At 40.9% G+C, this 13,446-nt stretch overlaps 1 protein-coding gene across 3 annotated transcripts in view; it reads right to left on the bottom strand.

Moving 5' to 3' along the window:
• Positions 1–13,446, bottom strand: part of APBB1IP (amyloid beta precursor protein binding family B member 1 interacting protein) — a 55,716-nt gene that overhangs the window by 15,417 nt on the left and 26,853 nt on the right. For all 3 annotated transcript variants that reach the window (XM_026065744.1, XM_026065743.1, XM_026065745.1), the window contains 3 exons: positions 12,143–12,217; positions 10,635–10,778; positions 7,067–7,177 (listed from right to left, as the gene is read on the bottom strand). In XM_026065744.1, coding sequence (XP_025921529.1) covers positions 7,067–7,177; positions 10,635–10,778; positions 12,143–12,217 — 330 coding nt within the window. The remainder of the gene's footprint in view (positions 1–7,066; positions 7,178–10,634; positions 10,779–12,142; positions 12,218–13,446) is intronic.

Genomic DNA, 13,446 nt, shown 5'->3' with positions numbered 1-13,446 from the left:
TCACTTTCTACCTTCTTAGATGCCATTGTGTTGAATGCATTATGTACATGACTCAGTCCGCAAGGGAGCATATGGGGTGTGAGGAGGAGGAGGGAATGAGCAGTGGAGCAACTAAACACCAAATTATCTGCTGGAATAACTCCACTGTTGCAAACAGAAGCTATTCTTCTTGAAAATTTACTTCCAAAATTCTGTGGATCATTAGAAAATTTTAAAAAATTCGGTAGCTTCCAAATTACACCAGGAAAACTTAGCTGTATAGACCGCACAGGAAAATGTACCCATCTGTGGAAATAGAGGATGATTTGCCTTTGTTTCAGTTTATCCCCAAGAAACCAATTTTTTTCATCCTAGATTAATTCAGCATTATGCACCATTACCTCCAGATTACTCAAGCACAACCAGCACCAATAAACTATAATTAAATTCACTCTTTGTCACTGGCACATCAGACTGCCTAAACCAGCAAATTTGCATATAGATTACCTTGCTTTTTGTCTGCTTCGAGCATTTTTAAATGTGGCACAAGAAAACCAGCTCCTGGACTAGCAYATGCACACACACACTCAACATACAAAATAAACTTTACATTTTACTGTGTTCACAATTTCTGCTCAGTGCAACAGAAACTGTCACTAGCAAGATGAACAGATGCCTTCCTTCAAGGCGGAATCTCTTGCTTTTGAGGGCTTTCAGCCTCAGAATATGAAATAAATCACAAAAGGTCCCATTCCTTTCCACAGTATTCCCCAAATAATGTAGTAGATGGTGAAAGGGAAGATCTACAGGGAATCTCTGAATAAAAATTTGCATTTGTAAATGCAAATGAGACTCTGAGGAACCAAACCACTCCAACTTGTGCACTTGCTGTGGTGAGCAAAATTATTTCTGTGGAGAGAGATCTCTGTTCCCTTTCCATTTCTCTTTCAAGAGTGACCATCTGTCTCCACGGGGTGGCAGGGAAAGCCGTGCTGCCACCGGCTCCCTTCTCCTCTCTGCCGGGCAACAGAGACACAGCCCTGACCTTAACAGATGCCGGTTTTAGTGAGGGTCTTCTTTCACACTCGGCTGCCCTTTCCTTTTCTCTTTTCTGCCTGCGGAGGTCACAGGGTGGCTTCCTCAGGTCATGATATTACTGTTCCACTGTACCTCCACATCTCTACTAAGAAAAGATCCATTTTATCTGATGTCAAAGTGAAGGGTGGGATCTTTAAATTTTCATGTTACTTTTAGGCTGAGTGGAAAACAGGAAGAATTTGCATGTTCACAGGAGCAAATGCTCCAGAAGTGCTTATTTCATTCAGAGAATCTATTTTTAATACATTGAGGGGTTTTCATCTTGTTTTGTGTTTTTTAAGTGGGGGACTTTTTTGAGGGAGGGAGGCTTGTTTGCCACTGGCATAGATCAATCAATTTAAAAGAGTTATAGCTCAGCACAGACCAAGTGATTACTAGAAAAATAAAACAGTTCTTCAAGCTCTATATTTGCCCCAAAGCCTAAGGATTCCTGAAATCCAGCTCCACTGGAGCCTCTGCACTGGCCTGCACTCTCATCTTCGGGATCAGCCACATCAGCTCTGGTTTGCTGCACAGGGACAGCTAAAGGGGACCCTGCTCTGGACCATGCTGATGAGCCACCTGTGCTCTTTTCGGTTGGTCCCAGCTGGGCTTTCTCCTGCCTCTGAAAGGAAACTACTGAATGAGCTGAACAAAGTGTCTTCTCCTTTGCTAGTAGACACTGAGATGCATTCTTAAGTTTGTGCTCAACTACCCTTTTCTCCATTATCTTCTCAGTGTCTTGATACTTAACAAACACGCAAAAAATCCTCCATTTTTGATCTGAGCTAAAGGATATACAATAGGGTGCTGGTGTGACGGGAAGAAATTATGGTTAACAAGCACTGACAACTCATCATGATTCTCTAGCTGCAAGAGGAACATCCTCTTCAGGATGGATCTGCAGCCCAGAGCATTTGCATTTGAGCTAGTTTAAGCTAGCTGGTCTGGGTGCAGCTGCCAACATCACAGGATGCAAAATGCATCCCAGCTGCTGACTAAGTATCAAAGCAACCAGTCCATGATGCAAATCATCTTGTTGCTGTTACACTAGCAGTCTAACTATCAGTACCCAAGCCAGCACCAGCTAATTAGCCCAGATATGAAAACTGAAGTTGAAATTAAATGGCTAGATTCAGAAAGAAACAGGACAGAGGGAGCTGCCCATTCACTGGCTTTGCGCTTAGATACACRTTCTGTGTGTTAGCTGGGACAGGCAGTCATTCTACCAAAAACTATGTCGCCAGGGTTGTGGTTAACATTAGTTACAGGGTTCCTCTTTCCCAGAAATTCTTGACAGTCCCTTGCACATAGGCGCAAAAATGTCAGGAATGCTCTCATATAATCTCTCTTGAGAGCTCTTTCGTCCATAAAAACAGAGATGACCAAGGTTGGGGAGGAGATGAAATGAAAYGTGGTATTTTTTCTCCCCAGTATTATGAGACAGGAGGCAGGTAYAAATGTTGTACCTTTGGAGGCAGATACAATTTTTATTGGTTTTAGCCCAGTTATTTGTTCAGAGGACTCATTATGCAAATGSGGACTGGCAGAAAAGAAGGGATGCTTCCTTCAAGCATGAGGTCATATTCATCTCCAACTAAGACCATCTCACTGGCCATTTGTTACCCTTTGAATGAACAAAAAACATTTCCCCTATTCTTGAAGTAAGGACGCCAATGAAACTTAACCAGCAGGGCCAGAAATAAATAGAGTATTTTTTCAGCTCAGTGCTCAAAGCTGGGAGAATATGTCTGGTTCTAAATTCAGCAGGATTTTCTGCCTTGCACAGAAGCAAGATGTTGCTGAAACTGCTAAGTTCTTGTATTTTTCCTTCATTGTAAAGCACAAGYTGGTCTCTTGTCTCTAAGCTGGGCAGTGACTTTCGTCAAGTTTGAGACACAGCAGAATAAGTAACTTGGCAAATGACTGCTAACTGCTTTGAGACAACAGATCCCAAGGAGCTTCTCAGGGCACTCGGAAAGATACAATTTCATAAAAAAACTGTAGTAGTATGCTATTATTCAAAAACCTTCCAAGTGGTGGAATGGCTTACTGGAGCTAATATGGGCTGCAGACTAATCTATTTTTCAAAATGCAAAAATCTCCTTTGATTTAGTGCCATTCTCACTGAACAGCTTGCATGGACTCTGGTTGTTCCTCTTTCAATGACCTTCCCCAAATTGCCTTAAAGACGGACAACTTTCACAGAATTACATTATCACAGACTAATTGGGGTTGGAGGGCACCTGGACATCATCTGGTCCAAACCCCTGCTCAAGCAGGGTCAGCTAGGGCAGGTTGCCCAGGACCATATCCAGTCAAGTTCTGTATATCTCCAAGGATGGAGATTCCAGAACCTCTCTGGGCAATCTGTTCCAGTGTGCAACAACCCTCACAGTCAAAAAGTGTTTTCTTATGTTCAAGCGAAATTCCCTGTGTTTCAGTTTGTGCCCACTGCCTCTCCTTCTGTCACTGGATATCACTGACAAGAGTCTGGCTCCATCTTCTCTACACCTTCCCATCAGGTATTTATACACATTGATAAGATCCCTCTGAGCTTTTTCTTCTCCATGCTAAGTCATCCCAGCTCTCTCAGCCTTTCCTCATTTGAGAGATGCTCCAGTCCCTTAATCATCTTAGTGACCCTTTGCTGAACTCGCTCCAGTATGTCCATGTCTATCTTGTACTGCGGAGTCCAGGACTGGACACAACACTCCTGATGCAGCTTCATCAGTGTTGTGTAGAGGGGAAGGATCACCTCCCTTGATCTGCTGGCAACACTTTGTCTAATACAGCCCAGGAGACTGTTGGCTTTCTTTGCCATGAGGGCACACTGCTGGCCCAAGTTCAACTTATTGTTCACTAGGACCTCCAGGTCCTTCTCTGCAAAGCTGTTCTCAAGCTGGTTGGCTCCCAGCTTATACTGGTACATGGGGTTATTCCTTCCCAGGTGCAGGACTTTGCACTTTCCTTTGTTGAACTTCATGACATTCCTCTCTGCCGATTTCTCCAGCCTGTTGAGGTCCCTCTGAATGGCAGCACCACTCTCTAGGGTATCAGCCCCTCCTCACAGTCTTGTGTCATCTACAAACCTGCTGAGGGTGCATTCAGCCCCACCATCCAGGTCATTAATGAAAAAGTTAAGCAGTATTGGCCCCAGTATCGAGCCCTAGGGGACACCACTAGTGACTGGTCTCCAGCTGCACTTCATGCCACTGATCACAACCCTCTGGGACCTGCAGTCCAGCCAGCTTTCAATTCACCTCACTGTCTACTTTTCTAGCCAGTACTTCACCACCTTGTCTATTAGGATGTTATGGGAGGCAGTGTCAAAASCCTTACAAAAGTCAAARTAAACAACATTCACTGCTCTCCTTTTACCCGAAACGCAATTGTTAAGCACAATTTCTCGAGGCTGACTACTCCTGGTCACCTTCCTGTCCTTCATGTGTCTGTTAATGCTTTCCAGGACTAGTTGCTCCAGCAACTTCCCAGGGGTCGAGGTGAGGCTGACAAACCTCTTGCAGCTGACATGAAGAAGTAACTGGAAGAGAACCTCAGCAGAGCTCACCATCCTCAGACATATGCAGGGGAGTGGAAGAGCTGTGATGACACAGCATGCAGCCTTGGCTGCGGAGAAGTTTCCATTTGGCCAAGACTGAGCTGGGCCTCCAAATTCCTTTAGAATCACTAGGTAATGAAGACAATTGTTTACCTGTTAAACCTATTGCCTTGTGCTCACTGCACCTGTCTGCAAAAGTACTATCATTTCATTTTGAGGACTTTATTCTGAAAATATGGCAGGATGAGAAATATCTCAAAGATGATGGTTTGTTTTCCTTGACGTCTCAGAACAAGTGTCTCCCAGCAAGAGAGATATTTTCCTCTGGGATACTTCCATGTGAAAACGGACAGGAACAAAATGTGACTAAGAGTAATAAATTGCTCTTTGTCCTTCATCACACACTTTTGTGTCACCAAATATCCACTCAGAAACACCAACATTTAGCTTTGCTCCTTCCCTCAGCCCACAGAGCTCAAGAAATATTGCATCTTCAGCTCCAGCCTCCAAAGGTAAGAGAAGATAGGACCGAACTCATCTCAGCTGCATGCCTTCAGAAGAGTAAATATAAAACTCAAATCATTGCACAAAAATGATACGAAACATGCAACTCTCCATTGTCTCACTCTCAAAAAAACACCCCAAATGGGAGGCTTAGACTTCTGAAACAACAGAAGACTTGAACATATCTATGTTTGCTTACTATTCCTTACCAATCCCTTACCAATCCTTATCAACCACTGCAAGAGACAGCTGTTAAAGGAATAAGTTTCAGTCAAGTCTAAAACTGAGCCAGTCAGGAATCTACCAAATGTTGATTTGYGGGAATTAAAATGAAGCACAATCACTGTAACATAATCTATTCATCACAAAATAGTGTTCTTCAGATATAATGAGCTCATCAATATGATGTTTATTTTAGTATACCACAAACATTTCAGAAGCATCACAGCAAATATTTTTGCTAAGTATGTTTCAAACATTCATAAGCCTACTACACATAAAGTTTTCCTTAGTGGGCTTTTGATCTTGTTCTTAACACTTCTACAATTACAGTGGTAACATCAGACATCCAATAAAGCAAGTATTTTAGCCTAGTGGTGACTTTTTTCTGTGTAAGTTCTGATTAATAGCATACCAATTTTCATAAAAGATGGCAGAAAGTCCATAAAGTATTCCACCGATTATGAACAGTTAAACACATTGCTACATACACCTCAAAAACTGTGCTTCTGAACTATCTTACTTTCACCTGAATAGAATGTGAACAACTTTTAAAAACATTTAAAGTATTAAGATACTCCTTACTCATCTCAAAACTCATCTGTTTTGTATGGGATCTTGTACTAAGATCTAAAGGACACCTACAGTCTCAGAGATTTAGAAAAATCAACTTTCCCTTATTTTTTAAATTGACCTTCCTTTTCCTTCTTTTTTTCTTAAAAGTTTGTGTTTTTCAGAAAGAAAACTTACCTGTTGATTTCAGAAAGAGCACCCCTTTTTACAAATAAGGATAAAGCCTTTTTTGCAGAGACATTTGTGGAGAACTGCAGTAGTTAAACATCTCAGCTGTGTTAATTAGATACATCTGTTACAGAAAATTAGTCTGAGTCTATAAACCACTTCTGCTTGGCCTTGTGTAAATTAGGCTAGCAAACATTTTGAAACTGTACAAAAAGTGCTATAAATGTGCAGCTACAACCAGAAATGTGGTATTATAAGTGACCTCTTATGTGAATCTGTTTCCTGTGACTATTTTCTGAGCTGGCAAGATACTGTGTTCTCCAACATCTTGTTTGCACTGCAAAGCATTTAGATAGAGAAGCAGCAACAAGATTATCTTCTGTCTTGTACACAGTAATTCTACTGTATTCTAAAACCTGCATTAATGATAGATAATAATTAAGACCTAATTACTCCAATATAATGCCATAGAAACATACAATACTGCAGGAAACAATAAACCTCCATTTCTACTACCTGGAGCTATGGGGAAACCATGGGTTTCTGTTCCTTTCCTGAGAGGAAGGCAGAATTCCCAGGCTATTTGCACTGTTATGAATGGGAGGGGCAGCACTGTGACACTTCAGCAGCAGGTACGTCATCACATGAGTGGGTGAACAAAGGCCTTTGCCCTCCTGCCACAAATAGGTTTGCTATAAAATATGCAATCTGAGATCTGTACTTCTGTGAGATTTTGCATCACAGTTGAACAAATTATTCAATAGCTGTGACCACACCATACATCATAGGACTACCAGTCCTTAAAATTAAGAAGATCCTTAAGGCATGTTGCTGATCAAGAACGAACTGAAGTAGAAAAGAGCCAGAATTTTGCAGAAGGCATTCTGTCCCATAAAGATCAGGGTCCTTGGAGTCTGAAATTAACATGTTTGCATATGAAAGAATTTGTATATGACATTTGCAGAACCTTTTCTTGCACATTACCTTTAACACAAAGCAGTGATCTGTAGGTGCCTTGTATTTCACTTTGTGTTGAGTACCATAATAAACATTCATATTCTCAAACTGAATGAAGCATGCCAGATCCCGGGACGTCTACAAATGAAAATCAAGCACACCATTGTTAGAAGGAATTAAATTTTGATGCGAGACTCATTGAATGACTGTTTTCGAAGTGCATAACACTGATGCTCTTTTTTTTTTTTTTAATTGTCATGGAGTTGACTTAAGAAGAATTTTAAGCACGTGCACTCTTAATCTAACAATTGGAAGAGGGTCAGTATATATCGGGAATAATATGCAACACTGCAACATTTTGCTGTTGTTCTGATTTTGCTGTGCTTCAGTGCTTTGTGTGGAGATTTTGGCTTAAGACTAACGACTGAACAGAAGAAACGTGGTAATAACCTTAATAAAACGCATATAAACCTAATCATGCCCTTATGATTCGGCGGGGAGAAAGAAAGTTTTGGGTTCTAAATTGCTTTAGGAGCTTGCTTTTCCTTCATATTTGTAACAAATGTAAACTCTCATCAGGAAATAAGCACACATTTCATCTGTTCTGCTTTGAATTTTCTCAAATTTCCTGGCACTATTCCTGTTCTGTTTATCATAATATTTACTTGCTCATAGTATGTTGCTGAAGTAACAAGGTGTCTGTTGCTGGCACACTTTTCTGTGCAGAAGAATTCTGCATACAAAGCATACCTCTTGCTATCTTTTGGAGGGAAATGCAAAAATGATCTTGTCAATTGGTCATTTCTGGCTAAACCGAGAAATCCCGAAATTGTGGAAAAAAGGGAATAAACCCCATTCCCTCTCTGCCGCTAAGAACAGGCTTATATTTCAGCATGTGATGATTCTTCTGTGCTGTTTTCATTCTTATTGTTAGTTTTACTAAGATACACCCTTCAGCTGGGTTTATTTATGCTGATGCATTTATAAACTCTGTAGTTAACTGGGTTTGCCGGTAAGATTTTTGAGGAGAGGAAAATTTCCATATTCTATCTAGATAGGGCTTCCCTATCCAGGCTCCCCTGAAGTTCATGKGATTTTGTCACTGACTGATTTTCCGACACTGCAAGTTCCTAAGCATGCTCAAATCCATGCTATATAATGAGTTGTTCCTTTCCTTTAGGAACCTGTTTACAGCAATTAAAAACAATATGCATGCAGTTGTTATTTTCTTCTAAGTAAGGAACAAATTTTCATGCAAGGGACAATCAATGACACTTATTGCTACTACTTCTGCAATTTTAACATGACCAGACAAAACAACATAATTAACAGAAATTAATTTTTGAATTGTGTTTGCAATTTGGATTCAGCTGTTTTGTGGCCCTGTCCATTAATAGCACTTTTTTGAATGAGATGCAAGTAGACTAATGCTGAAGAAAGAAACTAAGATGAGAATGCTGACGGGTACCTCATTTGTTAAAAAAAAAAAAAAAAAAAAAGACACATTTGTAAAATTATCTGAAAGTGTCCCTGCATTTTCAAAGGTTTGCAATGTATTTTATAGCCAACACAAAGTGCCCAAGCTTTGTCAGACTTCTTTGTTTTTTAATAAAAAATGAAAACATGATCATATGATGAATTTCTAAACGGCTGCAGCAGCTGAAGATATTATTGCCCACCAGCTGCTTTTTTCTGTACCTCAATGAAAGATCACTCTACCCACAGCTGAACCACTGAACCACTCATGAGCATGTTTAGCACCACCTTGACATGAGATGAACTGGCATAATTAAGGGTTTTGACTGAAGAGCTCTACTGAATCCTGCTGCAGTGCTTTAAGATGTTAGCACCCTCCCAGCACCCTGCTCACCTACCAGAGATTACTGTCTCCCCAAAAGAGATCTATACCTGAGCCACAGCTGTTCCAGCACAGAGCCCAGTCACTAGCTTAAATCACCATTACACATAGATTTGGGCTAAGAGACTTTCTCTAGACTGGCTGACGCACGGACTCATGTGTCCTTTTGCTGAAGCTGCTACTGAAGCAAACAGTTGAGTGTGGTACCACCTTAAAGAGCTGTGACTCTCTCCTAAAGAATTTGAGTCAAGGTCCTAAATCCCTGCAACCAGCTGAGCTGGTAAGGCAGTGGGTTCGGAGCACTCTCACAGTTCCTTACAACGGCTCAGTTATAGGCAAGGCAGTACAGAGGCTGCAATGGCTGACAGGCAATAAAGTGTTAAACCAAAACAGCTGTTCCAAGGTGACTGCATAACTCCATCCTGACCCTACATTTGCAGCCCATCATYGGAAAAAGGAAAGCACTTTCCTCATCTCAACTGTGATGGAAAGTCACTGAAGGATGAAAAAAAGGTTGGGGAAATATCAGTATATGCTTGCCCAGCTTAGGCACTCTGCTGCTGGCCATTGGTGGTGGCAGGCTACAATGAAATGCCCTAGATGGCCTTTTCATTTGACCACTCGTATACTCTTTTCTCTCTTAAGTGTTTTCCAAATAGAGTTCTAATTTCTAATTAATAAAATGTTCTGTGTGTGCAAGATGATCTGAGGACTGAAAGACATTGTATCAGGGTCAAGTAAAGTCACAATAAATTGCTGTGAAAGCAGCAAAGCAATCTAGATCTGTGTTTCACTGAGATTTGGTTATAAACACAGGTCCCTGGAGCAGTAGAACTGCATGCCTCTATCAGCCATCAATTGATTCTTTTTCTTCCTTTGTAATTCAGTCAGGGAATGGCAGAAGAGTTAAGTTTCACAGCACAAATCATAACAGYGGAGGTCCAACATTAGCACTAGAATTCCTATCTAGAGCAAATCTGAAGCATTAACAGAGCTATAAGCAGTAACGCTTCTCAAAATAATAAAAATAATACTCTAGTCCCAAAAGCAGTCATTCCACCTTGTCACAGCGGAAAAGAGCAGCCAGCTGCCCTCATATGCAACACACCCAGGACTGCTTTGTTTCTCCAGGGCTGGTAATTCAGACTCTTAAAATACTTTGCAATAGTAAATGTCAGTGCACTTAATTCTGTCAAGTGGATGCCTCTGTCTCACTTCTTTTTTACAAAGGGCAGTCTTAAAAAGCAGTAAAAGACACAATGCATTCTCTAGGTAAAGATCACTGCAGAAAAAAGATGTATGGCATTTCTGCATGGTGGTTACTAGCACAGAAAGCTTTTATCAAACAAAGTCAGATTCCTCTGTTTGTGACAAGAAATGAGCTTACTTGAAAATTTTTAAACATTCTTCCACAGGGACGCTGTATAAGTGAAGCATTATTTGCAGTATAACACCAACTGACGGGTGCTGTGTTGTTTTCCTTTTCCCCCATTGACTTCTGAAGGAGCGCTATTTCATTAATGCTTTTATCTATCCATAGAAATCAAAAGAAGGGAAACGTGACAGGATTCAGTGATAACCTTCTAATATTTGCACAAGTGGTGTGGCCAAAGTTAAAACAACAAAAAAACCCTCTTAGATGCACCAGACACTGCTCTTAAAATGTCACCTTGGGAGTTCTTCACTTTCACCTCCATGAATTGTTTTATTGCTAAAAGGCTTATTTGGCTTCCTGACCTTGGTTTTTCCTTTGGGTACGTAATAAATTCCAGAAGCCCGTAGAAGAAAATAACGCCTCTTCCAGGATTTTTTTCCATCTTCTTTTAAATAAAGGGCCCCTTCAAGCTCTGGCACAATGACAGATGTCCTGCAGAAGCTTTCCTATGCAACAAGAATAATATTACACAAAATAAATGGATTTAAGCAAAACCCTACTAATACATAGCAGAAAAAACGCTCCCTTTAAAAAAAAGACATTTCCTGTGACAGTGAATGTATGAATACGGGAAATGCAGTTATGAGGGAGCTGAATATCTTGGACAGGCAAATGAAAGTTTTCCAAACTAATGTGGTAACCTGGCTGTGCAAGTCACGTGCTCACATTGGAAAAGAAGGCTTGCAAAACCCTCTGTTCTCTGAAAGGTCAAGCAAAAACCTACAAAAGGTTTTAACTAGACAAAGATGTGCCCAGTGAGGGCCACAGAAGAGAATGCTTGGTACCGCTGCTGTTGGTTTTTCACTGCTGCTATATCTATAGGTTCTGTAGAGGAATACTTACTCTTTTAGAGATTGTCTTTAGAGAGYGCTTAGGGAATTAAAAATAGCTAGAGAAAAAAAGTCCCCCTCAATCTTTGCTTTCACTTTCAAATACATGCTAGCATTTACAACACTGTTTGAACAAATATACTCTTTCGCTTGAAGAACCTACTGCTGAGCATTTTTTAAATGCCAAAACAATTCATGTTCTCATTTAGAAGTTACCAAGACTTCTGCTGGTATAGATCTGGTGCCTTCATGATGAGATACTGTTGGAAATGGGAATCCCCAGGCACCTGAGAACAGCATCTTTTTCCTGAACTTTTATCAAAGCCAAAATGCTTTCCCAGGAGAACCGTGATAATCTTTTCTTTCCTATAACTCTGGATTTTTCTCTCAAAGCACACAACTGAATTAAAACTTTGACAGGGAAGGCAAGAGACTAAATAGACTTCCTGATAAAATGCAAAGGTTCTTTTTCTGTTTTAGTACAGCTGATAATTTGAAGTCATGAGAAGTACATCTGCTTCTCACTCAAAAGATAACAGCTCTGCTACTGATCAACCTTACTAGTAATATAAAGTCACAAGGGTTCTAAAAGCTGGCCTAATGGTGTTGCACAGTATTTCTTTCATTCAGATTCATACAACATTGTTTTTACTGGTTTCATGGCACTAATCTTCATAGAAACACTAAACAAAACCAGTTTCATAGAGCTGGGTCCTAACAACAAAATAATTCTTCATCACTTAATTCCTCTGATAAATATACACAGGGATAAAATCCACATTCTTAGTGGTGAGCAGCAGATGCAGAGGAAAAGTCACAAACTAAACCCTACACACAAAACCGCTATTACCAACCATCACAGAGCTTCCTGTTGTTACACATTTGCCCACAAAGAGCTAAGCCCTGTTGTTACAGGGCAGACGCAGATGGAAGCAGGGTTTTGGAGATGGTTGCATCATCAACCTAGAAAGCTGGCTTACCTCCAGTAAAGCCTCTTTGTTTTTCTCATTCATTTCTTTGCTTTCGTTCTTCCCTTTGCTTGTCAGGTAGAAATTCTGATTAAGACACAAAAGAAATTGATGTTAATTATAGAGACAGCAGTACAAATAAGTAGATCACTACAAGCCCACTAAATAGTTATTCAGCCTTTCCATCCTGGGTGTCCAGCAAACAGATACAAAAGGCAGATGTTTAAGGATTCCTCTTGTTATAGACAACCTTAATCACAGGCTGCCTGCTCATGAGTTTTAATTCTTTACTTTGAATTTAATTCAAAAGTAATATAAAATTACTTCTGCCTATGTATATACAGCCTCCTCTAATTTTAAAAACACTGGCTTAGGCCTTGTTTTTATTTGGCTATTTTTCTGGAGCAATGAGTTTGATTTTATCATTCCAATTTGCACAGCTTCCTATATTATTACAGGAGGTGTTAGAGACCACAACATTATATTGCACACTGATGTTGACAGAGAAAATGCGATATCAAAACCAGAAAACATTTTTTTCTAGCAACTCATTTTTGGTAGTTTGCCCTCCTTCATATCTGGTGCTTTGGACATACTTCAGCTCTTAATTTTAACAGCAAGTGCTTATACTGAGAAGCCTTCACCCAAAGTTACTTCCCCCTACTTTTACAACTCACTCCCTGCGAAGTATTTTTATCCAATGAGATATTTGAAAACCAGGGAGAAATCTGCATACTAAATGACCACCATGATAGCTTGGCACATGCAGTCCAGATCCCTGTTTGAAACACAGGCCTGCATTTCGAAAGGGGCCCCCCACTTCTGGGACAGCAGCTCTCTAAAGCCGCAGCCCTCAGAGGACCCAGCACCTTCTGCCCCTGCAGGCAAGGAAGCAGAGAGCTGCACGCACACAGCTGCCTGCAATCATAAACTCACCCACTGTTAAGCAGCGGAAACAATTCTGCATATATCTGCAGTGCACGGGAATTGTACAGAACACTTGGAGGAAGGTACGGTTTCAGGCAGTGGCAAGGTTGGCTCAGGGGTACACTGGCCAGAACGTGTCCACTGGCTTAGGGCAACAGCAAGCACGACYGGGCAGTGCAGCCACTAGCTGCCCGCGAACGATAAGGCAGCCACACGGGGAGAAAGTGGGTGGGTCAAGGAGTTATGCCATGCGTTGAGCAGCATTTGGAGCTATGGTCTAGAGACCAGGATGATGCACACAAAGCCCTTGTGTTTGAATATCTTCTAAAGAAAAGGATGTGTAGAACAGGAGCTTAGATTTGGAAAATACCCGATGCGTGGGACAGTCC

Source organism: Apteryx rowi, unplaced genomic scaffold, assembly GCF_003343035.1.
Source record: "Apteryx rowi isolate R43461 unplaced genomic scaffold, aptRow1 scaffold_231, whole genome shotgun sequence".
Lineage (NCBI taxonomy): Eukaryota > Metazoa > Chordata > Aves > Apterygiformes > Apterygidae > Apteryx > Apteryx rowi.
This window is presented reverse-complemented; position numbering and strand designations above follow the sequence as displayed.